The sequence below is a fragment of the Chelonoidis abingdonii genome, chromosome 3, assembly GCF_003597395.2.
Source record: "Chelonoidis abingdonii isolate Lonesome George chromosome 3, CheloAbing_2.0, whole genome shotgun sequence".
Classification (NCBI taxonomy): domain Eukaryota; kingdom Metazoa; phylum Chordata; order Testudines; family Testudinidae; genus Chelonoidis; species Chelonoidis abingdonii.
In genome coordinates, this window is record NC_133771.1 from 143641710 (window position 1) to 143669033 (window position 27324).

The 27324-nt window shown below is 40.2% G+C and overlaps 1 protein-coding gene across 1 annotated transcript in view; it reads left to right on the plus strand.

Moving 5' to 3' along the window:
* Positions 1–27324, plus strand: part of FMN2 (formin 2) — a 238261-nt gene that overhangs the window by 31978 nt on the left and 178959 nt on the right. Inside the window, exons 3-4 of the mRNA XM_075064186.1 lie at positions 13284–13431; positions 21196–21257. Of these exons, the coding sequence (XP_074920287.1) occupies positions 13284–13431; positions 21196–21257 (210 nt within the window). The remainder of the gene's footprint in view (positions 1–13283; positions 13432–21195; positions 21258–27324) is intronic.

Sequence of the window (27324 nt, forward strand, 5' to 3'; positions counted from 1 at the left end):
CAACTGCTAGAACAGGGCCTCATCCTCCCTGATTGAACTAACCTCGTTATCTTTAGCTTGCTTGCTAGCATATATATACACCTGCCCCTGGAAATTTCCACTACATTCATCTGACGAAGTCATTCATCTGACGAAGTGGGTATTCACCCACGAAAGTTCGTGATCCAAAACGTCTGTTAGTCTATAAGGTGCCACAGGATTCTCTGCTGCTTCCACTTAAAACTGTTGTCTTAAGTTCCTCTGATCCAGTCCATCCTGGATCTCCTCTAGCTTGCCTTCTGCCTTTCCACTATTCTGAAATCAAGTGACTTTCTTGCTCAAAGAGCAGTTCTGTACAGCTCCCTGCACTCTGTTACTTTTGACACTGGTGATCACGTACATTTTTACAGTCTTGTTGGCTTTTGTGACTCTCCTATCCTAAGTTTTTTCCTGCCTCTCTGTGCTTTCAGCATGTCTTTTCTTGAGTCATTAGTGTTCTCTCTCTCCTATAGGGCTTCTTTGTTCTCTCTGTGGGTGATCACATGCATTCACATGGTTTCAATTTTATCTTTACATGGTTGAATCAGATCTATTTCTCCCCTTTGACCTCAGTTCACTTCTGTTTTTTGTTTTGTTTATATGTTTATAGTTGCCAGGTCATGGTATATTATGACTGCTTCAGTTGCTCTCTGTTTACACTGTTGTCTAATGATTGTCAGCAATGCCCAGAACATGGGATGAACGCATTTTTTTTTAACATAAATGTGTATCATCTGAAATATATAAATCTCATCCTCTTCATCTGATGTCCCTTCCTTGATGTCTTCCAGTCAATTGAAGCTTAACATGGCTAAAGCTGAACTTCTGCTACTTCCTTGGAAACCACCTCTGGGCCCCACATTTTCCGTTACTTCTGATAACGCTGTCATCTATCTTCTCACTTATGCCTTTAACCTAGTGGGTCATCTTCAACTCCTCTGTGCCTTGTCAGTTTGTATCAAAATCTTGTCCCTGCTCCTTCAATAGCATTTCAAAGATCAATCCTTTTCTTTCTGTCCAAACACCCCTGTCATGGTATAATTCCCAAATCTGGACCTTTGCGTCCCAAAGATTGGGTACCAGCATGAAAGCCTCTAAGCTTAATTACCAGCTTAGATTTGATAGGCTGCCACCAACCAGGAATTTCAGTGCCTGGTACACTTGGGTCCCCCAAAACTCAGATCCGATCTCCTAACAAAGGGAATAAACCATCCCTCCACCTCTCTCACCCAGAATCCTCTCTGGGCTAACCTGAGAGTTACTGATGCAACCTCTTTACATCACAATACCAAGAAGCATTCTCTCTTCCACAGAAGAGACAAACTGCAAGCAAGAAACAAAAGATTTCTCTCTCTCTCCCCTTAGCTTTTTCCGCCCTGGACACTAGAGAGTTAAACACAGAGAGCAGTTTTCCCTCTCCCCATCTTTCCTTTCCCACATTTCCTGGTGGGTAACTAGAAACAAAAAATCAACAGGTCTTAAAAAGAAAAAATTTTAATAAAAAAAAAAGGGAATAGAATAACAGTTCTTGTGTATCAGACGGTAAGATACAGGGTTTTAACTATAGAAAATGAATAAACAATAGAAAAGGGATAAACAGCCTTATTCAAAAACATAAATTTAAAGGACTTATAGCCAAATACACATAAAGACTCCACCAGCCAGATACAACAGATGCAATACAGCAAAATAATTTAAAAGACTATACTTTTGCTACCTTTGTACTTACACTGGGAAACAGAAGATTAGAAGGACTGGAAATAGATCCTTCTCAGTGAGAGAGCAGAACAGACAAACGGAGACCTAGAACCCACAATTCCCTCCCTTAAGCTTTGAAAAATCCGGTTTCCTGATTGGTCCTCTTGTCAGGTGTTTGGTTCCCTTTGTTAACCCTTTACAGGTAAAAGAAACATTAACCCTTAGCGATCTGTTTATGACAACCCCAAACTTTCATCCAAGTCTCATTTCCCATCTTAATGTCTGTAACCTCTCCCCTCTGCATTAGGCAAGCTGTTTTATTCTCCTCCTGCTGCTCCTCAGGTGCCATTGAGAGTACAGGAGACAGTCTCTCTAATCCTTTCTGTGCTTGATGTCAGAGTGGCCCTTGGATGTCAGGGGAGGCAGGAAAAGTTCTGCCCTGCCCTTTTAGCCCTGTGATGGAATATGCTCACTTGATCTGTGGGGATGGTACCTACTAACTCAGATCTGCACATAATTGTGTGGGGTGAAGCATGCTCGGTGCAGATAGACTGAACAGAGAATTTAGCTGCCAGCTTCAGACAGGCTTCTATTGGATATCTGATCTGCAATTTTCAGAGGCTTATAACATGGCCACAGTGATGGTGTCACCTGAGTGTCATGCGAATGACTCTCTTGTCAAATTTCAAATCTCAGCTATGAAGGATAGAGGCTCTTGAGCTTCTCAGTGAAATTGGTGTAAGAATTTAACATGGGGAAAACAACATTTTTACCTAAGCTGGTTCATGGAAAAAGCCAGATTATTTTAGATGATTTTTCCTTCCCCATCCCCTCCTCAAAAACAAACAAAAAAACACACTGAAACAAACATCTCATATGGAAAATTTTAAGCCCAGAGGAAAAAGTTATGAGCAACTGAAAACAGATGGCATCAGGTAACTTCAACTACAGATCTCGCTACCAAATCTGCTGTTGCTGCTAATAGTAATAATAATAATAATATAATAAAAGGTAAATTATTGTACTAAAACAGAAGCTGCAAAATGATGCTATAAGTTGAAGTTTCCAAAAGTACTGGTTGTCTCTTAGAGAGAGATTAAGTTAATTGGCTCTTAAAGGCCATACATTCTTGTTGGCCATGAAATAATTTTGCTGTCTTTAGTTCTCAGCCTGGTTTTAAATCTTCTTAAAAATTGTATTTGAAAACAATACAACAATATCCAGATTAACATATAATGTATAGTAAAAACTGGTTGGAGAAGTCAATACAAACAGTATTTACTCAGTAACCAATGATGGTGAAACTTTAAAAAGGAAACATTTAACGGAACTCTTTGATCTTAAGTGTTCTAATTATTTAGATATGCTAATACTTTATTTTGTTTGTTGGCATGTAGGGTAAATATAATGAATACTTTATAGTGGACTATATACCAGCCCTTAATTACTAAGGTATATTTTGTTGTTGAATAATCTTATTACTATAGTACAGCAGTGTTTCTAAGCTTTTTAGCACATTACCCCATTACATTATCCTATTATAGTAATCAAGCACAAGGTTCAGCAGGCTAAGCAATTCATCTTTGGCAGGTTGATACACCATGAAACCTGTTTAGCAGTCACCTGTTAGCTATGGTCGCATGTCCCAATGGCTAGTAAAATCTCAACTCCTGTGAGTTCCTCTATATTAACTAGAATGTATCAACCACTTGTTACAAGAGCCATAAAAATAGCAGTCTCCTATGGGGCGATCAGCAGGTTACAACAGTGTATTTATTAATTTTGTTTTGCTTTAAAACTAAGGATGTTCAGATGCTTATAAAAAGATCTACCAGTTTGCTCTCCATACCAGACCACTGTATTTAACTTCATCATGCTATTTTAAATATTCCCTGTGCATAGAATGGGAAATAGTGTAAATGCAATATGGTGAATTTAACTACTGTAAGTAGTAATTATCTAGTCCTTAATGATGCCTGCTTGACTAATTCTACAATACAGAAATGAGCTAGGGACTCCCACCCCCAATAAAAAAAAATGGGTTGCCACTCCAAGCAATCATCTGTTTCTTTGTACATTGTGTTTAAAGATTTGAATTCTTTCTACTGCAAAATTGCTTAGGCCATTGTTTAATTTTTGCTTTTTTAACACTCTTTTTATACATGTTTTTAGAATGAGACTGAGTCTGGCGGGTCTCTGCAGGGTAATTGAAAATGATTAAACAAACTTTTTGTTTTAGGTAGTTTAGTTTCTGTTACACACCAGCACTTTATGGCTCTGCAACAATTTTGTTTGCAATTAACATCACTTAAAATCTTCTTGGTTATAAGCTGTGATCTTATTTCAAGATCTTGCTGCTTCTACGCTGTGAGCTGTCAGCTCTGTTTTAATTCTGTGGCATTTTTTAAATATTGGCTCAGTTCACTTCTGTCTCAGTGCTTTCTTCAAGTGCTGCTGAGACTGTTTTCTAAGTATGGCTTCCCTGGTAGGATTTTAGCATATTTTAAAATGGGAAGAAGTATAGTTAAGTGTTGTAGGATTCATTTTTCCTACCCCAGGTAGTAGACTGCTAATTTTCTACCCTGAGTGTCTATATGTAGACAGCTGTGTTTGAGATGTTGGGACAGGAAACACCCCTTTTGTGTGTTTGATGTCTTGATGCCCTAGAAGGTTGGCTTGAGACAGAGCTTCCTGATAACATAGGCATCGAGGCTCACAGAGCAACATATTTAGTGAGCCACAATAATAGAAAACTGCATAAGAATAGCATTTCTTCTGTTACCTGCATAGCCACAGCTGGACTGGAGTTTTATTTAAAAAAAAAAATCTGTTTGTCTGCTGAGTGGTAGCAGATGTTGTGGATTAACTGGTCCGTCTCCTGTTGGAGAAGAAATCACTGACAGTGTCTCTGAGTGTTTTTCTCCATGTAACTTGTTTTATTTATGCTGTATTTACCAGTTGTTTTATGAAGAGTCTTAGCCTAAACACAAATGCTCAGTTCTCAGGAAGCAATTCTGCCCCAAGAACTGACTTTCATTTGCACAGTGATTAAAGCTGCTTGCAACAGGTCTCGCAAAAAAAACTGTATAACACAGCTAACAACATTTCTTCAAGGACTATATGCTGCTCACCTGCTAAGACATAGAACCTGTAAAAATGTGCAACATTACCATCTGGTGATTCCTGTCCTAACAATATTTGTCACTAGTGAATAATAAAAATATTTTAAAAACAATATCTGAACGATAAAGGTTTGGGCTAAGATTTTGCCCTGTAACATACAAAAACAGTTTGTCCTCAATCAGTGTTTACAATATTTTAACCATGGAACTTCAGCTGAGATCATTTAAAGTTTCTGTAGTTCCTCTTCCTTCTCAGCTGCCTGTTTATTGATTTCCTACCTTTTTCCTGTGAAAAGCAACACTATATTATACCTTAACCACAATAGTAGTAAATTCTGACCAGCTGGATGAACAAAGGGCTGCAGTGTTCTCACTGTGCTCCACTCCTTTTTTTTGTATTCACAAACCTTGCAGCCCAATTTTGATTTTTTTGTTTATCCTTTTAATAACCTTGATAATCGGAACAGCACCAATTTTTGTGAAAAGAGTAATTGAAAGGATTTGCAAGATTTCTGTCAATAACTGAGCTACTGTATGTGGTCACATTTATCATATAGGAAAGGAGTAGGATTATTTTTTTTAAAGCATCATTATTGGCCAAAGGGGTACAGTACAAGAAAAGAAAATGGCTTCCTATAACTTTTTTTGCTTTTCTGAAGATATCGTCTTACAGGATTCATATGTTGGATCTTAGTTTCCAAGTGCTAGACAGACAGAATTTCCAAGGCAGCGGTTGGGGTGCTGGTCAGAACTCTTCTCCAGCCCTGTTTAGTGATTGATCATGCCTATGGCTGGCATTCGATGCATGTCTCTCAGTGTAGCACTTTTCCAGGAGCCCGGCATATATTGGTGGTGATCATAGCGTGGTGCAGTATCTTGTATCCAGCTGGTGGCTGGAGTTGGATGTAGGGTCTTCCATAAGGTTTTTGAAAAAAGTGGTTTTAAGGCAAGTCACCTAATCACCTGGGGGGATGTGATGATTTGGGGAATCTGTCTGCAGTTTATGAACTGTGAGTGAGATTATGAACTTTGTGTCTTCACCAAACTTCAAACTCCATTTGGACTGTGCAGCACTTTTCCTTCTCTGTTGTCTGTTTGCCTTCTTGTGGAATTTCAAAGATGGCTGGCAAAGAGATAAGAACAGAGGATTGTTGCATTAAATGGTTTGTTGGGAGGTGGTTGCCGGGCAATGAAGTTACCTGGTAGGACTCTGTAGTCATCTGTTGAAGCTGATCAGGGAGTTACATGACAGAGCAAACTGGAAGGTTATAAAAGGGCAGGCGCTGTTCTTTGTTCTTTTTCACTATTTTTCTCCAGCTTAAGACGAGATACTTCTGCAGGATCCAGATGAATGAGGGGTGGGTGGTGGTTGCTTGAACACAGATGGTCCCCCAAGAGAAGTGTGAGCTAAAATGAGGGGGGAAAGTATGTAGGGTTTATTATTTTTGTATGTATCAGTGTAATTCTTGTGTGATTAATGTAGAGAGAATTAATATGTTTGTGTTGTATGCAACGCCTAGTATGTTAGAGGGAAACCAGAAGGCTTATATCTTTGGGTAGAGTTTTGGGAGAAGGTCTGTTGAAGCTACTGCAGTATCTTAGGAATCTGGTGCTGGACCTGGGCCAGGTGGGCTGAGGGACTCAATTTCTGTGAAGGGAGAGCAGACTGAGAGTGGTGTCTAGGAAAGGAGCGGGTAAAGGAGAAAACAGTGCTAAAGCTTGCTGAGGCCCAAGGAAGCTTAAAATACCCAGGAACTCAGAGGCTGAGATTCCCTTTACAGCAATCTGGAGCCTGACCAGATTTGTGATACAGAGTGAAGACATTTCTGAGTTACCACAGTTCAAACACATCTCTACGCTTTTCTTAGTGCTTTCCCATCCCCCTCGCTCCCCATGCTGAGGCTTTCCAAAAGCTGACTAACTTTTCTCAGCTTTCTAATGAAAAGAGAATCCCTTTCATTCAAGTCCAACCTGTAAACTGAAATGCCATCTCAGCTGTAAGTATAGTATTATTACTGATATGCTGTTTTGCTGGGGTACTTGACTGACAGTCGGAGTACTATTGTTTAACAAAAGACCCTTTCAAACCTTAATGGTTCCTTGCTTAATATGCAAGCCAAACTGAGCACAAGAGAAACAGAAAAAAAAAATTTTCTCTCTGGCTTCTTTTAAAACCAAACCCTTTCTCTCTGCTTAAAAGCCCTAGCAGAGAAAAAGAAAAATAATATTCCTACTGGCTTCTGGATTCTTATCTTTATCCCAATCGCTGCACTCATATCATAAGCATAAGTCCCAACTCTGAACCTTAGTGTCCAAAATTGGGGCTGCATGAACCCTCCAAGCTTAATTACCAGCTTGATCTGATAGCGCTGCCACCAGCCAATTCCAGTGTCTGCGCACTCTGGTCTCCCCAAAACTTCCCTGGGGGACCCCAAGCTCACGACGCCCTGAGTCTACAACAAAGGGAAATAACCCCCACCCTTGTCTCCCCTTTTTTCCCTGCCAGGCTTCCCCTCCTGGATGGCCCTGGACGATCACCTATTTCAATTCCTTGAAATGCAAACAGAGAGATCAGTTTCTTCACCCTCAGTCAGAGTCCCTGCAAAGGTAAGCTTTGCAACTCTGACACAAGAGATTTCCCCCTCCCAGCCTTTCCTGAGAGGGACCGACTCCTGGCACAGAGATTCCTATCCCCTGAGCCTCAACTAGAAAAGAAAATCCAACAGTTTTAAAAGAAAGCTTTATATAAAAGAAAGAAAAGACATAAAAATGGTCTCTGTATCAAGGTTGAATATACAGGGTCAATTCTTAAAAGAAAATGAATAAACGCCTTATCCAAAAGATATACAATTTTAAACATTCCAGCAACTACACACTTAATACAAAAAAAAACAATATAAGCCTATGTTTTTCTACCTTTGTACTCACAACTTGGAACAGAGATTAGAAAAGCCTGGAGATAGAGATCACTCTCATAGCCGAGAGCACAGACAAGAAGACATAGACAAAGGACACACATCCCAAAATTGCCTCCCTGAGCTCTGAAAAATCCGGGTTTCCTGATGTCCTTCTGGTCAGGTGTTTGGTTCCCTTTGTTAACCCTTTACAGGTAAAAGAAACATTAACCCTTAGCTATCTGTTTATGACACTAACTTTTCTCAGCTTTCTAACGAAAAGAGAATCCCTTCCATTCGAGTCCAACTTGTAAACTGAAATGCCATCTCAGCCGTAAGTATAGTATTATTACTGACATGCTGTTCCTAAAACATCTGTGTCCATTACTAGGACTGAAGGTTGGCACAGATCAGATAGACATGTTTAATTGATGCTGCAGTTTTAGCACAGGGATAAAAGGAATTCATAGTTTTGTTGGTAACTTATTTTTAAGGAGAGGTTTATTTTTCGATTTTCTTTGTGATATTGATTTCTTCATGTTAAGCACCTATTAAAATAAAGATGGTTTTCTTCAGCTGATTAGATCTTCTAATGTAATCTGGCTCTTATTTCTAGAACTAAAACCTTACCTGCCCCATAACTGTGTATGTGCAAGGAGTTCCTAAGATTCATTTCACAAGGAGCATTTGCACCCACCTTCAGCCCCTTTCTCCTTCTCTGTTCTGGGAACCTTGCATACAATCTTAGCTGTTGCACAATGATCCTTGGGGATTCAGAGGTAGCCCTGGGCTCCCCATGTGAATTTTGGGAAAATTCTATGCCCTAGTTATACAGGAGGTCAGACTAGACGATGACAATGGTCCCTTCTGGCATTGGAATCTCTGGAGGTATTGAGCCTGCTTCTAGTCTTTCTTAAAACTGATGGAAATCCCTTGGTTTCAGTGGAGTTTGTCCTGATTCACAGTGGTGTGAATGTGGTCAAAATTACTGTCATTGTGCCTCCCTCTTGGAGGTGATGGTGAAGTTTGAAGAACAATGGCAACTCCCTCCCTTCCTTCTCATCCCACCACATACAATGCGGCCCTTAATGTTTTGTTTTTCCTTCAGTGATATCCAAATGCAGCCAGTTGTCATATCTGTTCAGATTTGTCTTTTTTGTTTTTGTTGTTTGTTTTTGGTAGGCTCCTATTGCTGACTCAGCCTTTTTGTGACCCAGTTTGTATTGATTTCAGTTACACATCCACAGCATGTTTGTCTTTTAACCATTCAGACAGTGGCTTGCAGTTCTGGACCTTTTGTATATCTGTGTATTTAATCGTCTACAGAAAATGCAATCTACGGCAATAAGTGATTGATTGCTGTGAAATTAATGTGTTTCCCTGCTATAATACTTTCAGTAGCTACTTATTAATTCAGAAGATGAATCCCTATCTGCGTCAGTAAAGAAACATACAAAAGTCACCAGTATATTCAGTGGTCTGCTTGGAGGTCATATTTTTGTTCAGGCTTTTGAGGGAAAACATGAAGATTTTACGGTTGTAACATAATCAGTCATAATGGAGGTGAAGGACTGTTGAAAAAAGGCAGAAATCAACTGCATTGTAAAACTGGAGAGAGATTTAAAACTACAAATCTGAAAGTACTTGGATAAATTCTAAACAACAGCATTTATAAATAGTAATAGACACTAAAAACATCTATTGATTGGACACTGAAAAGATATCTTCAGATTCTGCAGAGAGAGTTTGCCTCACCCCTGTATGAGCATTCTGCAGTTCTAAAGAAACAGTCAAAAGCGTCGGAGAAGGATTTGTCAGAGCCACCATCCTATTCTTGTCATTAAATGGAGCATACCAGACTGTGACAGCTGTTACCTTGCAATTTGTCCCACGGAAATGAGGTTGGGGAGTAAAATGAAGGCTAACATGCTTTAAAAAGTGGATTGTGGTCATTCCCCCTCCCCATGGAAGGTTTGTGCATGTAGGTGATTCTGAGCAGCAAGAAGTGGAGAGTCTGCATATATTCAAAGTCTCATCATGGTAAGAGAGCTTATCTGTTGTACTTTTAAAAGATGTCTAGTGCAGACTAGACAAGGTAGAGCAGGAATTATCTTTTGGATGTAAGTCTCCAAAGAGAAAAGATACACTAACCTGTGAACTTTCATAGAGTATACTTGCAAGGATGCTATTTGTAATGTAATCATAAGGAGTACTTTTTGTTTCCATTATTACTTTTGTTGTATGAGATTTACTGTATTAAGTAGAAAGTCTATTTGCCCATCCTCTACTATGCAGTTGGGTTGCAATCTTAAGCTTTGTCTGCCTAACTTCCTCAGCCAGAGCCAATGCAAGCCTACTATTGGTTTGTATAGCTGGGAAGAACTTTTCAGAAGGACCAAAGCTCTGCCCTAACTTTGCTTAAACTAAAATCCTTATGCTACCTAGAGTAGCAGTGCTTGGCCTAGTTAACTGAGCCAGTTGTTTAGTTCCTCTTTGTAACAGGATGCCTTGTTTCTTTGGAGGATTATTTCCCCCCCTTGGGGATGTGGTTCTTTCCCCACTCCTGGGTTTCCTTGTTTTGTGTGGTGAGAGAGACTGTGTTACGAGTGAAAGGTGTACAGTGGTAAATTCTTCTTCTTTTCTTTTTGTTACTCACTGCAGCATTTGTTCTCACCCAGAAAACTAGGAGAAGGACAAAAAAACTAACTAACAAAAAAGCAAATGTACACTCCTGGGGTACTAATGATTGAAAGAGCCAGATTAGTCAAGCCCTGCTGGATCCATAGGTACAATAAGTTAAAAAATGAGATCCTGAGACACAGGAAGCAGGATCAAGAAACAGAGGAAGCCTAGAATTCACAGATGGCTTGTGTGTCAGTTATGACTTTGATCTAAGATATATTTATGCCTTTATTTAGAAGTTTGGTGTGTGTTTGTTTTCTTTCCCTATGTGGGGGGAACTAATACATTCTTTTTCCTTCCTTCACCATGACTAGTCTGGAGCACCCTTTTTCTTTATGCTGATCCACTTGTTTTCTGGTGCTGTCACAGTGTAATAAGATCTAGTCTTTATGCTTTTATCAGTTTATTGGGGGGGATTTCAGGCACATGAATACCGAATGATCCATTAAATAATATGTATGAGTTTGATCATTTTTTTTGCATTCATTTTTTTAAACCTGTGTTTATGATGAGCTATAGAAAAGTCCTTAACCATTATGTTGTATGTTTATCACCCTGGACATTTAAAATTTAATAGTGCATTTAAAATTAAGCATGAGGTCTCTCATTTAGTGTAATAAGTTAGGACCAGCAAGAAAACATTCACAAATGGTGTACAACAATGCCTCTTAACCTTTCCAAACTACTGTACCCCTTTCAGGAGTCTGACTTGTCTTGCGTACTCCCAAATTTCACTTCACTTAAAAATTACTTGCTTACAAAAATGGACATAAAAATACAGAAGTCATAGAACACTATACTGAAAAATTGCTTGCTTTTTCATTTTAACATATTATAAAATCAATTGGAATATAAATATTGTACTTACAATTCAGTGTATAGTGCATAGAACAGTATAAACAACTCATTGTCTCTATGAAATTTTAGTTTGTACCGATTTCACTAATGCTTATTCTGTAGCCTGTTGTAAAACTAGGCAAATATCTAGATGAGTTGATGTACCCCTGGAAGACCTATGCCTATCCTCAGGGGTATGCGTACCCCTGATTGAGAACCACTGGTGAACAGTGATGACTAGAGGTCTTTATCTGGTGGATTAAGGTGAGGGTTTCCAGTTTTATGCTACAGAATATTGGACTTTTCCAGATCAGTTCCTTGGCCAGAACAGTGACATTTTCAGATATAACATTAATATTCAGTGATGATCAGTTTAGATACTGACTTCCTCCCCTGCCTCACTGCACAATCTGAGCAGCTGATAAGCCCTAATGAGTTTATCCTCTCTGAGAAACAGGGATGTGCTACCTATGATGAGTCTCCCTGGAAAGGAGAATATCTATTTCCATTCTAAAAACAAAAGTAAATTTTTATATCTTTTCCTATAAAGACCACCTTGGAAATGTAGTGAGGAAACAGATCAGTGGGGTTGAAAGGATCACAGAGCAGGGTCTCCATTTTTGCTCAAGTAAGACAGGGAGAATTTCAGATTCTCCCATTCTCCTCCCCTCAACAAAAACACATTTTGGCATGCTCAGTGTAGGGAAGAAAACTAGGACATGTGGTATGGATTTTAACCAGGCTGCAACTTTCTTAATCAAATTATATCTAGGGTTCCTGTTGGAGGACAGCCCAGTGCAGTTGCGCACACCCCATTGAGCCTTTACCAATTCTTATGGGATCTTACAGCAGAGGGGACAAATCATCGCACTGGGGTGGGAGGTTCTCTGGGTGCCTGCACTTGCCTGCTAGCATCCCTCCCTCTTTCAGGAGTTGAGGTGAGAGGGGACCTTAACTCCCAGCCAGCACTGCCATCAAGCGCATTGGTGGGGCAGTCCCTCCGGAGTAGTTCCCCGGCCCCTGGTTCACACTTGTTTCCAGGGGGTTAGACGCTATGTCCCAGTCTCATAAGAAGATGCCCTTGGGATGGACACTATATTATTTTTTTGGATCTGGAGCGTAAATCAGTGAGTTTATGCACTGGGCACCTGACAAATGTTGCAACAACTAAATGACTCCAAATTTAGGTCCAAATTTTGACATCTGGGAGGGGGAGAATTCTAGCCCTCCAGTTGCCTAATCTCCAAATTCTAGGTTGTGCTGTGAGGAATGCAGAAAAACCAACCAGGTTTGAGCAATCTGGTGGCATGGGGAAAAATGCCTTCCCAGCCTCAAAACGGCAACTAGCACAGCTGACACTGACTGCGATGAGGGAGGGAGGGTGAGTTGACTGCTGGAAACCAGAAAACAGGAAGTGGCTCTGAGCGCATGGGTCTTATCATGGATCAAATCTCATGAGACCTCAAGCCTACAAAGAAGTCCTGTGGGGACTGAAAATCTTGTGGGAACCTGCCCATCCTGTCCTTTTACCACCAAATACACCCCTTACTATCCTTGGAGTACTCCTTCTATAAAATGATTAATTTAAGTATAGATAGTTTAGCAAAGATTCTTCTTCCTCTCTGAAATTCTGAGGCAGACCCTGCATATACAAAGGTGATCATGAGTTGATATCCATGGAAATGGGGAGTAGCAAAAAATTTTCTCATGCGCACTGAAAAGTGCTAACCCCAACTTTTGCTGCTGCCACCTGTGATGTTATTTGTTCTGTGGAAAACAGAAGATTGTTTGTTTGTTTTTCGTGGCTGGCAGTACAGCTCCTTTCACAGCTATGGAATTCACCTTTTGAAAAAAAAAATGGAGGCCAAGGCTTCTTCATGAGGTGAAGAGTTTAAAAAACAAGTTGCCTATATTGATGTAGGGCTGGATAATGAACTATTTATTTTGGAAATGAAAGCTTTGATGTTTCTGAACTTGTTTGTTGTCTTTTTCATACAATGAACTTCTCAACTTTTCTTTTTAATAACCCCAGCAAGACCAGCTTTATACTTGGGCTGCAGTTAGCCAACCCACACATTCATCGGATTACATTGAAGGGAGGTTTCCAAGGAGAACTCCATCCATGTGGCCACCACCCAAGCCTCCCGATGAGGAACAAAAACTCAAATACATGGAAGCAGGTATGGATGGCTTGGAGACCCAAACAGGATCCAACACTTCCCATTGATTTCAGAGGGAGCTGTTGTGTGCTCAGCATTACTGAAAACCAGAGCCCTTATTTAGGTGCCTAAATACAGACTTTGGAGCCTAATGTCTGTACCTGTTTTTAAAGATCTTGGCATAAAGGTAGAAGTATTGTTAACTTGCATGAATTTGACTGAAATATTTTGTATTAATTTGTTAAACACCAAGGTGTACACTGAGTACACTGTACTTACAGCAAACAATAATGCACTTTGCCATGCTTTTGTCTTTTGTTCTTCTGCAGCTTACAGCTCCTCATAGCAATGATGTGGGGCAATCTTCCTTGCTGCTGGATAGAGACTCCCTTTGAAACCTCAGGGCTAATTTTAGGTTATTAGAGTGGCATAAGGCACATGTTGTCCCTCATATGTGCTCTGCACAACCTCTTTGTTGGCAAAGGGAACAAGCAAATGGATATAAGAAATAAACGTGGGGGACGTGTTGTAGTTTGGTGCATTTCAGAAGTTGAGTTACTTCACCAGTCTGTTTACTTTACTATATTGTCTAAGTGAATTCATTATTCTTTCTAGTTGTCTAAAAGCATTTGTTTAAGCTATCATTAAATGACTAATGAACAATCTCATGTTTTGTAGGCTAGAAAAAACTAGATTACCACTGAAAAGAATTTCAAGTCTGCTTTTGGTTAGTAGTCTTGATGACAGGCAAATATCAGAGGTTCAGGGAGGCTCAGTTTTGAATTAGCATCCAAGAGATCTCTACAGTTTGAGGCTACATTCATCCCTATGGCCCTGACTATTTACAACTCTTCCTTTTCCCACCAGTCCTCCGGCCTTTCCATGGCAAATAAGGAATTTGTCATTATTTCAACAGATTTCTTAGCACTGCTGCTAGGCTCTGGGTGGGGTTGATTTCAAACTTGCCTCACTCTGGGCCTTCCAAGAATGGTCTGAGAACTAGGCTGTGTCTACACTAGGAGTGTTTTGTTGGTACAGGAATATCTGTATTCTCTACTGGCAAAGCACTTCTAGTGTGGATGTAGCTTATACTGGAAAAAACTACATTTTTTGTTGACATAATGTATTCCAGCCCTGCTCTGCCCTGAGTAAAATAAGCTACACTAGCAAAAATCAGTTTTGCTGGTATAACTGCATCTACACCAGGGGCTTTTGCCAGTACTGGTTTGTTAGTCAAGAATCACACCTCATCACATCCCTGACTGACATAACTGTGGTACCAAGAGTGTGTAGTGTAGATATGGCCTGAAGTTTTGTGTGTTAGAGACTAGAAAATAACGGTGCCAGGGACTGTTTTAATTATATGCAAGCTAGGCAATTGCCTGAGGTGACAGAGCCAAACCTCAGTGGTGCTGAGTCCCTGTTAGGTCAGGTTGCAATGCCGTTCACTCAAATTTGGCTTAGCCGCCCCCATCATGACAGAGGAATGGCTGGACCAACCCTGAGTGAGTGACCTGGCATTTGCTCCCACCACTTCTGTCATGACCACCGAATCATCAGAAAGCTCGCCATACCTCCCCAGAAAGTCCCCCTCAGGGAGTGCACCCCTGGTTGAGCACCTCTGTTCTATGTAGTAGTAAGAGGGGAAGGCACTGAAGATATGCCTATGGTGGCAGATTGTCTTGAGGGACCACTGGGTAGTGCTGAGGCCTCAGCAAAGGTGCTGCTAGACCTGGTTCCTGACCTCAGTTCCTGTAAGGGTCAGAGTCTTGTGTCTGTTGACACAAATGGATATTTGGCCGGTGTGTGTGTGTGGGCGTGTGTGACTGTATCCAAAGCCTTTACCTACAAAGCAAAAGATCTGAAGTTGCAATATGAACACTGCATTGTCCCTTAATTTACTTTCAAAATGTCCACTGCAGTATAAGCAATCTAGTGATATAATTTACAAGTAAACAAAACCTGCCTTTCAGACATAGTCAAAACTTTGAAGCCTTGAGTATCAGCTTTTTTGCTTTACTAATCCAGATTATATATGTTCTCACAAAAAATAAGTCAGCATTAATTCTCTTAATTTCAGTTGCTTAAAAAAAGTTTTCCTCCCACTATATAGCTTTCCATTTATTGAGCTTTAAATTTTACTTCATTTAAATTGCTTTAACAAGAAAAAGTTCACAACTCTGGTAGACACGGTAACTGAGATTAGCAGAGAATTATCAGAACTAAGTATTATACTGGTTATCCAAGGAAAAACAGTGAGTTTGGTTAAATCAGAATACTAATAAGAATTTTGAAAATGGGTTAATTTGGAATACCTGCAAAAAAGAACAAAAAGCAGTTTAGCCTAATTTAAGAATACTGGTTGCTTAGATCCTGTACTTTTTCTCTTCCTTTTTGAAAATTCTATTTATTTGCCTGAAAAAGATTAATTTTAATTAATTTGCTTCTGTTATTGCTCCTACCCATAGGTTCTCATACCCACCTCCCCCCCCCCTTTTTTTGTTTGTGTTTTTTGGGGAAATTTATTCAAACTGTCAGTGTCTTTTAAAAAGGATTTAAACATTTCTGTCTTGGGCTTTAATTTGTTTGCCAATAAGAAAAAAAATTAAGGGAGTTTGGTTACTGTAATTAATGACCAATGGAAGTCATTTTCTGCACGTAAAAGGTAACTTTTTTTGTTTACATGCCTACTTGTAGAGGACAGTGAAGGTGAGTAAGGTTAAGTGAATAATGAAGTCTTAAAAATGAGTCTACCTGAGATTTGTGCCAAAATTGCATATATAAGAGGTGCATGTGACTTCTGAAGCCAGAGAGGGAACACATTCTTAAATGCTGATCTTAAAATCTAAAAGAAGAGGCCTGCAGCTTGCTTTGAAAGTCAGATGACTTGGACTTTCTCAGACCAGTGGGAGAAGCTTTGAGAACGTCTTGACTCCAGAAAACCTAAGAACATTAACCATAGCCCATTAGGGCAGGTTTACACTGCAATTAAAAACCCACGCTGGCCCATGCCAGCAAGGCTCAGGCTTGTGGGGTGAGTCCCAGAGCTTGGGTTCCAGTCTCAGCCTGAACATCTACGTCACAATTAAACAGCCCCTTAGCCCGAGCCCAAATCAGCTGGCACATTTCGGCAGCAGCAGTCTAATTGCAATTTAGACATACTCATAGATAACAGGGTAGTGCATAGGTTTAGGACCAGCCAGAATCCAAGTGCTGTTGATAACTTAGCAGAAAAATGTTTTGTGGTTGAAAACTTTTATGCTACATACATGGACTGAAATTTAGTGTGTGCCATTGGTAAGTGCTGGTACTATGCATATGTTTAAAAATATGGAAAACAAAGAGGAATATAAAACCACAGAGAATTAGCACCTCAGCAGGATTTATAACCATCACACGAAATTGTTAACAAATTTGAAGGAATGGTGGCTAATGCAATGCAAATTATAAATAAAACTCTATATCAATTTAAAGAGAAATGAATAGGAGAGTCGGGAAATATATGCTTACTCCTTTATATTGGGGAAACCCCAGAAGAAAATATCAATACCTTTCTAATGTTTATAATTGTATTTTTTTTAATGCCTCTATAATTTAATGTAGGATGGTGGTAACATCTGCATCCTAAGAAACTGGTCACAATAGTTTTCAAGAGCAGATGAAAAAGGGCATTTCTGGTCACCAAAGCCACTCTAGGCCAAGCAGGGATTCACAAATATCCCTAGTTTGCAAACCTCATTGCTGAATCATGGTCAAACATAGTTAATAATGAATCCATAGTACTTCCCCACCCCCAACCAAGTAGTAACATAATCTTCATCTAATCTGGATCTGTACTTAACCAGACCCAGGGGAAATGCACAGATCTAACTGATGAAAGACTCAGAACTGTGCTTTGTAAGCATAACATTGGATCTTCAGCACATGCTGTCTCATCTCCCTAGGCAACCTCTGGAGATATGACAGAAGAAAACTTTGTGAAACATCATGAGAATGCAAGACAGAGCCCTTGGGTTGGATGAATAGCTACCAAATACCACCTTCTGGGATCTCTTTTAAGATCCAAGAGTAGAACCTGCTCTGCTCGGGTCTGTAGTTAAGTCAACAAAATCCCATGGTCACTGTTGTCAAAGGCTGAAGATAGCTATAAAAAAGTACACGTGACCATGCTTATTTTGTCCATCACTAGAAGGAGATCCACCAACAGCACAACTCTTTGTGGGCAAAGATCAGATTCCATGTTGATTATTTTAGCCTGTACCATAGTAAAATCTGAAAGTAGATTCAAAGGCCTCAAGGAAATCTGAAAATTCCAGGTTTTCCTGAAGTTCCTTTGCCATCACCACCTAAATGAGCTTTCACAAAACCAAAACCAGCCAAACAAAAAACTAATAGGGAGGACTATAAAGGACTATATTATATAAAGAGATTGTCAAGAGTGTTTTTTTGAGTACAGGCCTGACAGCTGCTTGTTCTAGAGATACTGGCACTCTACCCTCTGGCATTAACAATTTCTACCAAAAAGAGGCAATGCTTTTCTGCCTTTTTTTTTTTTCCTAGTCTTTATAGACGTGTGTTCAAGTCACAGTTAGTGTCCTAAAGTTCCTCCAGTGCTCCTCCAATGAGTAGAGCTGGCTAAAACCAATTTGGTATAATATGGCATTTGTTTCCTCCAGTCCCAGACATGTACTGATTTTATATGGTAAATCCAGTCGCTAATTGGAGTGATGTTATACATGCTCAAATTGTCCAAGTGAGAGACATTTCACAGTAGCTTAAATTAACCACATTTTGCACCACAGCAGTTCCACTAGAATTCAGATGTTATTGTGGAGAAGAACGCCATGGCTGTTGAAGGGAAAGAAGCTTCAGATTTTAAGTACTTACCTGGTACTGTAGCTTGTGAATTGTCATGATGGTGTTTGGGGAGAGAATGTCTAGGAGCTAGCATACTGATAGCCATAGCCCGCAGGTGGGCTCACTGTACAGTGCTGCTCCTGAGAGATGTCAAAATTATTTGTTTCCTCAATTCTCTCTGCACAGATCAAAGAAATAGTTTGGTCACCTTGCTGGGAGCAAAGTGGAACCTGACTGACTAAATTTGTTTAGTCTACTTTGACTATCCATAGCACCATGTCACAATATTTTACAGATATAAATGAACAAACCCTGACCACACCCCTGCCAAGTAGGCAGATATTATCTTATGATGGGGAAACTGAGGTGGTTGTACAGGGAGGTTGCTTTAAGGTCAAACATGAAGTCTGGAAAGTGGAGAATGCAAGGCTGAGCTTTTGACTCACAATCCTGTACTTTAACCACAAGACCATCTCTCATCAATACTTACATAAAAATAGAAAATCTTCATTATTTTCTCTAAAGATTCAGCAAATTGCTTTCAAGTACAGTATGTGCCCAGTGTTGTTGCATGTATCCATCCTTCCCAGCACAATCTGTAATTTCTCCTATCCAGCATGCAATCAAAGTGCTCTGTATAAACAAAGCTGGAATGTACAGTATGTGTTTCTGACTGAAACAAATGATATTACCAGAATCAAAGTTTCCATTAAACTTTTTTGACTTGACCAACAGTTACTATTTTAACTTTGACTTAAATGTTTTTATTAAAAGGCAACTCTTGAAAAGCTAATGATGAGAGAGCAATGATTACCCTGTCTTTAAAATAAGAAAAAGAATCTAGTTCTTGCTAGCATAATATTTTAATGTTCATTTGCCAGGAAAAAGAAACAGAAATGTTCTTAATTTCACTGATATTTTCCTTGTCATAGCCACAATGATGACTGTTAGTGAGCAGTTGTTCTATTTAAAGCTATATTACATTGAAACAAAATGACTCTTTGCTTTAAAGGCATAGATTAGCAAAGCAGAGCTCGTATTGTTCCCATTGGTTTTCTCCTAATTCTGAGTGTAGAAACCATGACAGTGGCAACTTCTAGATGTGAAAATTGATTACTGCTTTAACTTTTCAGTTTGACAAGTAGCACATGACATTGTACTTCTGAAACTTTTTTTTTTTTTTAATTGCAAATGCCCTACAGTGGTGTTGGATGGTGAATTAATTCTGGGATGGGAGGACAGATTCTTTGTCCAGAGGGAATTCAATCCAATCCATCCTCCAAAGTCAGAGTTTTACGGGAGAATCCTGGGTGTGGATGTCCCCCTGGTTCTGTGCAGCTCAGGTCAACCACTTTCACAGTACTGTTCTCTCCCCTGTACAAGACCCTGCAGAGCGACAAGGGATAGGTAAAATTGGGGGCAGGGATGGAGTGAGGGTTCCATTATATTTGTCTCCTCTGTCACAAGCCCCATGGAAAAATTTAATGTAGTATGAGGCCGCATTAACCTTTACCTTTTCCATGCTCCCCCAATACTTAGGACCCGCCTTTTAAAAGAGGGGTTCCAAGATGATATTGTATGAAGGAAGCCTGAAAGTAAGAGAGTGAGTGTGTGTGGGAGAGTTTTGGGGTGGGGTGTTGGGAGGCATGGAACAGAGGTCACCAAAAAACACACAAGTTATCTGTATGTGTGGGATTTCCCTGGTCTCCTGTGATCACTTAGGGTATGCTGAGTTTTTGAGGAGAGCTGCTGGCTATTCCACAGGTAGCTAGGCCAACCTCTTAATGGGATAATATGGGAAAAAACAAGTGTGGGGGCTTTCCAGGGAGTTTTATTCATCCTAAACGTCCTGGGGGTATTCCATGGGAGAGTTGTCTATACTGTTGGTAAATATTTCTGATAAAGGGAAAAATAAATTGTTGATGGTGACAATGAAGTTTATTCATAAAACATATAAGATGATACCCTTTAACTAACGGTGGGTCTTAGTGAATGCTATACAACCTGAAAAGGGGAAGGGTGTGGTTATGGATAAAAACTATTCAATTGAATTCATTTTAAAAGGAAAACAATTCTTATTTTTTTTAAAAATCACACCCCTCCCCCCGCCAGCTAAGGTCCCTTTAACTTATATTCTGAATGATTAAGCACCATCTGTACTCAAAGCGCAGTGGCAGTCAAAAATGTTGGGAATCATTAAGAAAGGGATAGGTAATAATACTGAAAATATCATATTGCGTCTATATGAATCCATGGTATGCCCACATCTTGAATACTATGTGCAAATATGATCGCCCCATCTCCAATTCCAATATATCTTTTTTGAGAAGGTAATCGAAAATTATTAGGGGTATGGAATAGCTTCCATCTCAGGAGAGATTAATAATGCTGGGACTTTTCAACTTGGAAAAGTGATGACTAAGGAGGGGATATGATAGAGATCTATAAACTCATGACTAGTGTGGAGAAAGTAAATAAGGAAGTGTTATTTACTCCTCATTACACATGAACTAAGGGTCATCAAATGAAATTAATAGGCAGCGGATTTAAAACAAAAAGAAGTATTTCGTCACACAACACACAGTCAACCTGTGGAACTGCTTGCCAGAGGATGTTGTGAAGGCCAAGACTATAACAGGGTTCAAAAAAGAACTTGCTAAATTCCTGGAGAATATGTCCATCAGTGGTTATTAGATAAGATGGGTGGTGATGGTGTTCCTAACCTCTGTTTGCCAGAAGCTGGGAATGGGCGGAAGGGGGTGGATCACTTGATTACCTATCCTTCTGTTCATTCCCTTTGGGGCACCTGGCATTGGCCACTGTCAGAAGATGGGCTTTTGGTTTGACCCAGTATGGTCGTTCTTATGTTCACGTTGAATGAAACGTCTCTTGAAAATGTTCTGAATCTGTATTTCCTTTTCAATCCAGAGTTTGAAACAGCTATCTTGGAAACACAGAAACAATACGTAGAGGATGTTCAGCGGGTAGAGGTAAGACCTTGGCCGGAGGTGTAATATGATTTGGAAGCTAAGATGTTAGCCCCTTTGGAAGTAATTCTCATGTTTCTGTAGACTGAATAGGTGGTGCAAATCTTCAGAAATGTATTTTTTTTCTTTCTAAATTTATTTCAAAATATTCATACATAATCCATATTATATATTTACATGAAGAGACTCTTGGCTACTGACTTACTGCAAATGATCCCTGTGAAAGATAGTTTATATGGACTTGTGTTATTGGCCCATAATATGCAGGAGGTCAGATTAGATGATCACAGTGGTTCTTGCTGGCCTTAGAATTGATTAATCTGTACCTGCGTGACTTTTCCTCAGATGGACAGTACCCGGTACACAATAACCATTTAGCAAATGCTGCTTCCTTGCAAGCCCCTAAGTCAGTGACTCTCCTGAATTCATGTTATTGTCAGATGGCATGTGCAAAACTCTGCAGTGTGAATGGTTCATCATCATGTCATTATTTTTTGAAGCTCTATCTTTAGAATGTTAGTTTTAAAACAAAATCCATTAAGTGGCAGTTTGACCATAATGGAGAAATTCAATGGTTGTTTTTGATGGAAACCTTCAGAATACAGGTCAAACACATATGTTGGCTTTATGTCTGGGTGAACGAACCTGAAGATATAAATTGTCCCTCAAGGTTAACATTGACAAAGGCCATCTTCACATCACAGTAGCTTGTAGGCTAAGTTTATGATAGTGACTAGCAATTTTGGGTGCTCAACTTTAGACATGTTAAAGAGACCTCTAATTTAGCATGTTAGGGCAGCAGTAGAAGTTTTAGTTAAACTTTCAATCCGCCAATCCTCAATTACTCCTGGGGGAATTCTGCACCACTGCACATGCACAGGATTTATGTCCCCTCGCAAATTTATTTGCTTCCCTGCAGAAAAATGACTTTCTGATGGGGAAGCCACAATAGCAGTCAAGCGACCATCCCCAGCAGTATGTTTTGGGGGTCCAGGGCAGCTGGCAAAGAGGTAAGTTACTGTGGTACAGGGAGACAGGACTGGGGAAGACCCAGCTCCTATCCTGCACCGGGCTCAGCTGCTAGTCCTGACTGGGCTTGGGAGGACGGGACTTCCCCTGCATAGCATCTGGGGCTGGGTCAGACCCACCCCCATGTTTTGTCCAGAGCTGCAGGAAGCTCTGCAAACTCCCTCCTCCCCCCAGCTTTCTGCACCCATCACTCCTCAGCTGCAGGGTGAGGGATCTCTGTACAGGGAACTGCTCCCCTATCCACCCAAGTCCTGTACATCCAGAACCCCTCATACCCAGACCCTCCCACCGATCCTCACCCACCGCACTCAGAACCCCTCCAATGAGCCCCACTCCCCCTGCACCTGGACTATCCTGACAAGTCACCCGTACCCAGATACCTACCCCACTAAGCCCCATGCCCCCAGAATCTGGGCTCACCTGAGTCCCCCGACACTCAGACCCCCCTGCTCCCATCCAGACTCCCCACCCACTGAGCCCTAACCACCTTCACCTGGATCCCCTGCAGAGTCCCATTACTGTTGCACCCAGAACCCTGAAACAAGCCCTTGTGCATCCAGATCCTCCACTGAGCTGTCCGCACCTAGACTGCCCCCCACAGAACCCTCTCAACCCATACCTGGATCCCCGCACACTAAGCCCCTCCACATCAGGGGGAGGGATAGCTCAATGGTTTGAGCATTGGCCTGCTAAACCCAGGGTTGTGAGTTAAGTCCTTGAGGAGGCCACTTAGGGATCTAGGGCAAAATCAGTACTTGGTCCTGCTAGTGATGGCAGGGGGCTGGACTCTGACCTTTCAGGGTCCCTTCCAGTCCTATAAAATTTATTTGGATGCTGCCTTGTTTAGCCTGCCTGCCCATACCTGGTGCACCTGGCACAGAGAGGACGTGTTTCTGGGGCAGACCCCAGTCCTTACGTTGTTTCAGGGTTGGGTGCAACCTCACCTCTGAGTCCGTATCTGGGGTGAGGGGAGCTGCACAGTCATTTACCACCCTTGTGCAACCAGTGACCTGTTCTCCCCAATGCCATGCTGGAGTCACCATATTTGGCAAATAAAATTGCAGAATTTTTAATTTTTTGGCACAGAATGCCCTCAGGAGTATCAAATGGTACGGTGGGTGGGATTTTCAAAAGCACTCTGCAATTACTTAATTCTGCTACCACTGAAGGCAATGGTAGTTTAACCACTGATTTTCAAAGTAATCAGAGTTAGTCCAGTGCAACATGTATCAGGATCTACAGGAGACACTAGAACACACATAATTCAAGAAATTGAGTATGGATGGCAGTTGATCAGCCTAAGTAAAACTGGAACCTTCATTTAATGATTCAGCTAACTTGGGGCATGTAAAAGAGTGGACTTTCCCTGCAGCAGCTCCTGCTGGTTGTGCGAGCCTCTGTGGTGCCCTGTCTCAATTTCCCCTTCACAAGTTCACAGGAATAATCCATAGAGGTTTATGTCAATAACTCCTCTTCTTGGGAACTGGTTTATTAACATACAATAAACCCAAAGAACAGTCCCCTCCATCCTAGTCTCCCAAGCTTCTCAAAATAGTCTCTTCCTAAACAGCTCCTACTTCCTGAGATCTGTATGGCTCCAAGCCTTGATGCTAGATGCAGATTCAGTCTCTATCCCCTTGAGATCAGGGGGTTGCGCAGGCCCCTTTCTGTGTTTGTTGGATTCTCAGGTCACTCTGGCATAGTTCTGGACAGATGCACCTGTGTTTCCCTCTCTGTGGTCCAGCAAGAGCACCCATCTAGGCTCCTGGCTCCTCAGCTGTCATCTCTTGAGCAGAGAGACACATCTCTCTCTCCCTTCTGACTGGGATTTTTCCAGACTTCATAATTCCCTGCCAACACTGTGAGTTCCCCGGCAAGTCAGACTGCCTAAACAGGCCTGCTTTGATTTATCTTCAGAAGCTATTACCAGCATAATTGTCCACAGTTAAGTTACCCCACTACCCGTTCTATGCAAACATATTTATTCTTAAGGTGAAAACATGAGAGAGAACCTATTAAAACAACCTACATTCATGCTAATAAGTTTACTAGAGACCACCCCTAATTCCAAGGGCTCTGGCAGGTGAACAGTCCTTCAAACACTATCAAGGAAATTGTCTGTGGTTGCACATTCATAACTGCCTTGGCTCAGAACAAGCACACCCATGAATCTGAGTGTCACTCCCTTTATACGGTTTGGGCCTCTGATCTTGTCCTCACATAACAGGTTATCAGCAGACAGAGGTGCACTCAGGGCAAAGCTTCAAAAGCTTCAAAATTCTTTGCCTGTGAAATCCACTTAACTTTTATTCCAAGAGTCCATTCTTGGGTGGCACATTGCTTTAAGTAATCCTTTGAAGCCCATAACACTTCGAAGGGATTAAATTGGTCAGGTCTGCCTGCTGAAGATGTTACATACAGTCCCAAAATAATACATAAACATTTGCATTTTTAATACAAAACACTCCTAAGATACTTAAACTTAATTCAATAAGGTTTGGCCAGAATACTGCAGGAAATCTCAGAGCACTCCTCCAGCTGCTTCTGTCTTAAGCTTATTTTCAACAGCAGCAGCTCTTCTCTCTTTCTTTTCCTCCCTGAGTTGAGTGTCATCCCTGGGTAGTCCCTCTCCATCTGCTGTGTCTCCATTTATAAGGCTCAGATGCTTTCCTTTACGCCCAATTGGGGAGCAGGTAATCAGTGACAGGTGCACAGGACCGTACTCCTCTTATAGGGACCAGTCACCTTGTGACAGGGTGAATATAAGGAATATTAAGTCCTGACTTCCCAAGATGCCAACCCAATTGAGTGAAAGCTCCGAGATCAAAGGTTGAAGACCTGTCCAAATAATAAGTGACCAAATTACACTATTTAGAAGAAAAGAGCATGAATCTTTTGGAAGATTGGTGAGGAAGAAAACTGATTTGGAACAGGAAATGGGCAAAGTTTCAGGTCTGTGGTTTTTTCTTTTGTTTTTTTAAAATAACTATTTGGTTCAACCATTCTCACAATGAATTGGTATATTTTGATAAACAAAGAACATTTATGAAGAATATTGGTATTCCAGATGAAATAACTGAATGATGAAACACTAGACTGTATCCATTTAAATATTGTTGATTTTCCGTAATTAAGGTTTGAATTCTAGAAGCCATGAGTGGAATGAGTTGTAATGCAAATACAGGGTGGAATAGTGGTAAAGCATCTTAGTCTCAGGTAACCTTTATTCTTTCTTCAAGTCATGCACATTTTCATAGAAATATTATTTTCCCCACATCTTCTTATTAAAGGCAGTTATTGTTCTCAATCCCAATTAATCATTAGAAAATTATTCCAATTATAGAATGTATTTGATTTATACCTACAGCTGAACCTGTTTTTCAAGAAACATTTAACCAAAAAAAAAAAGTCCCAAACCTGACTGTTGGAAATTTACTTGCATTTGATCCACTTGTCATTAAAATGAAGCACAACAAAAAGCTCTAATAAACTTATTACTATACCAAAGAATTCAGGTTTAATGGAGATGTGCTTGTGGTTTTGTTACTAATAGAAAAGTAAAGAACCAGTTTACTGCAATTAGAAAATTAGGAATTGTTGGAAACAATAAACAATCATGGTGAATTGTTACATTTATTGTGGAAAATGTGGTATTCTGTAGCTTTTGGAATGTGACTTCAAACATCTCCCTTACTCTTCGGTTCAGAAATAAATATAAAAGGAACTGGCTGATTAAGTACTGATGGTCAGAAAACTGCTGTAGTATGAATAGAACAATCCCACCCTTACTAAAATTGAAGACTGGATAATAGTGAGTAATAAATTTGAGGTCTCAGAATGGGTGTTCAACTGAAGTATAAACATGGATTTCTTTCAGTGTGGGGTATTACATTTTTATATTCTTTAAAACATGTCAAATAACTGAAAATTCAGGTCCAATTTGGTCATTCTTTTTTTCTGATTTATCCTACTCCCATATTCCCAACATTTAAAGACTTGAGTTTTACATGGAAAAATGTATGTATCTGAATAATGAAATGTCTCCTTTGTCATCTTTCCTTATATTTTTCTCTGCTCATTATTTTATTTAATAATTTTAGTTTAATTTAACAAGCGTGGTAATGAAGGTTTTATCTTCTGTATCTTTTTGGACTGTGGCTTGATCCCATGTCTCCTCACTGTCTAAATTCTCATTGATTGCAAAAGGGTCATGTGATCAGGCCTTTAATGTAATGTTTTCTGGGTCTGAGGCTGTCAAAGCTGACTACAGCATTTAGCCACCCAACTCCCTTTGAAGTTAATGAGTTATGTGATGAAATCCCCTAGCTGGCTTTGAAAATCTCAACCCAGGATCCTTTTGTTATTCAAACATATTTTTTATTAAATTTGATTTGGTAAGTTTTTGGAGCTCTTGGTCTCCATCAATCAGGAGTAACTTTTGGTGACAGTAATGGTGACTTCTCCCATCTTCCATGACTCTGTCACAGAGTAGCTTCCTCTTCTGGAAGTAGCATAGATAAAGAGTTGACTGGGTAGGTCATCCAGATGCTTGTGTGAAAAGTAAGTTCTTATAGATTCCATCATGCTCTTCTGTTCTCCATTGTGTCTTTTATTTTGAAAGTTGGAGTAGAGTATATGTGTATAGGTCAAAGATCAGCTTTCATTTTACTTTCCCAAATTTGTCAGCAAGGTTTCAAAACTTTCTGTTAAGTCACTAACAATTCTAAACAATGGAACATACTTTAATAGTATTTTCCTTTTTGTTTACTATCAAGGAAGGCGAAAAAGGGGACCACCCTTTCCCCCCCTCATCACCCTTGAATCTAGATAAATCCTTATAGAAGGGATCCAACCTTTCATATAAAGTCATATTTCATTCTAAGGAACTTGCCTGGAGATACAATGAGAAGTGTTCCCATCTGGAATCTGACCCCTGTTTTTCTTGTACTGGTTATGTCCCCAGGCTAAAATCAGCTAAGCAGTAGATTCCCCCAACCCCCCTCTGATTTGTCAATTTCACATCAAGGCTTCTTTTTTTAAC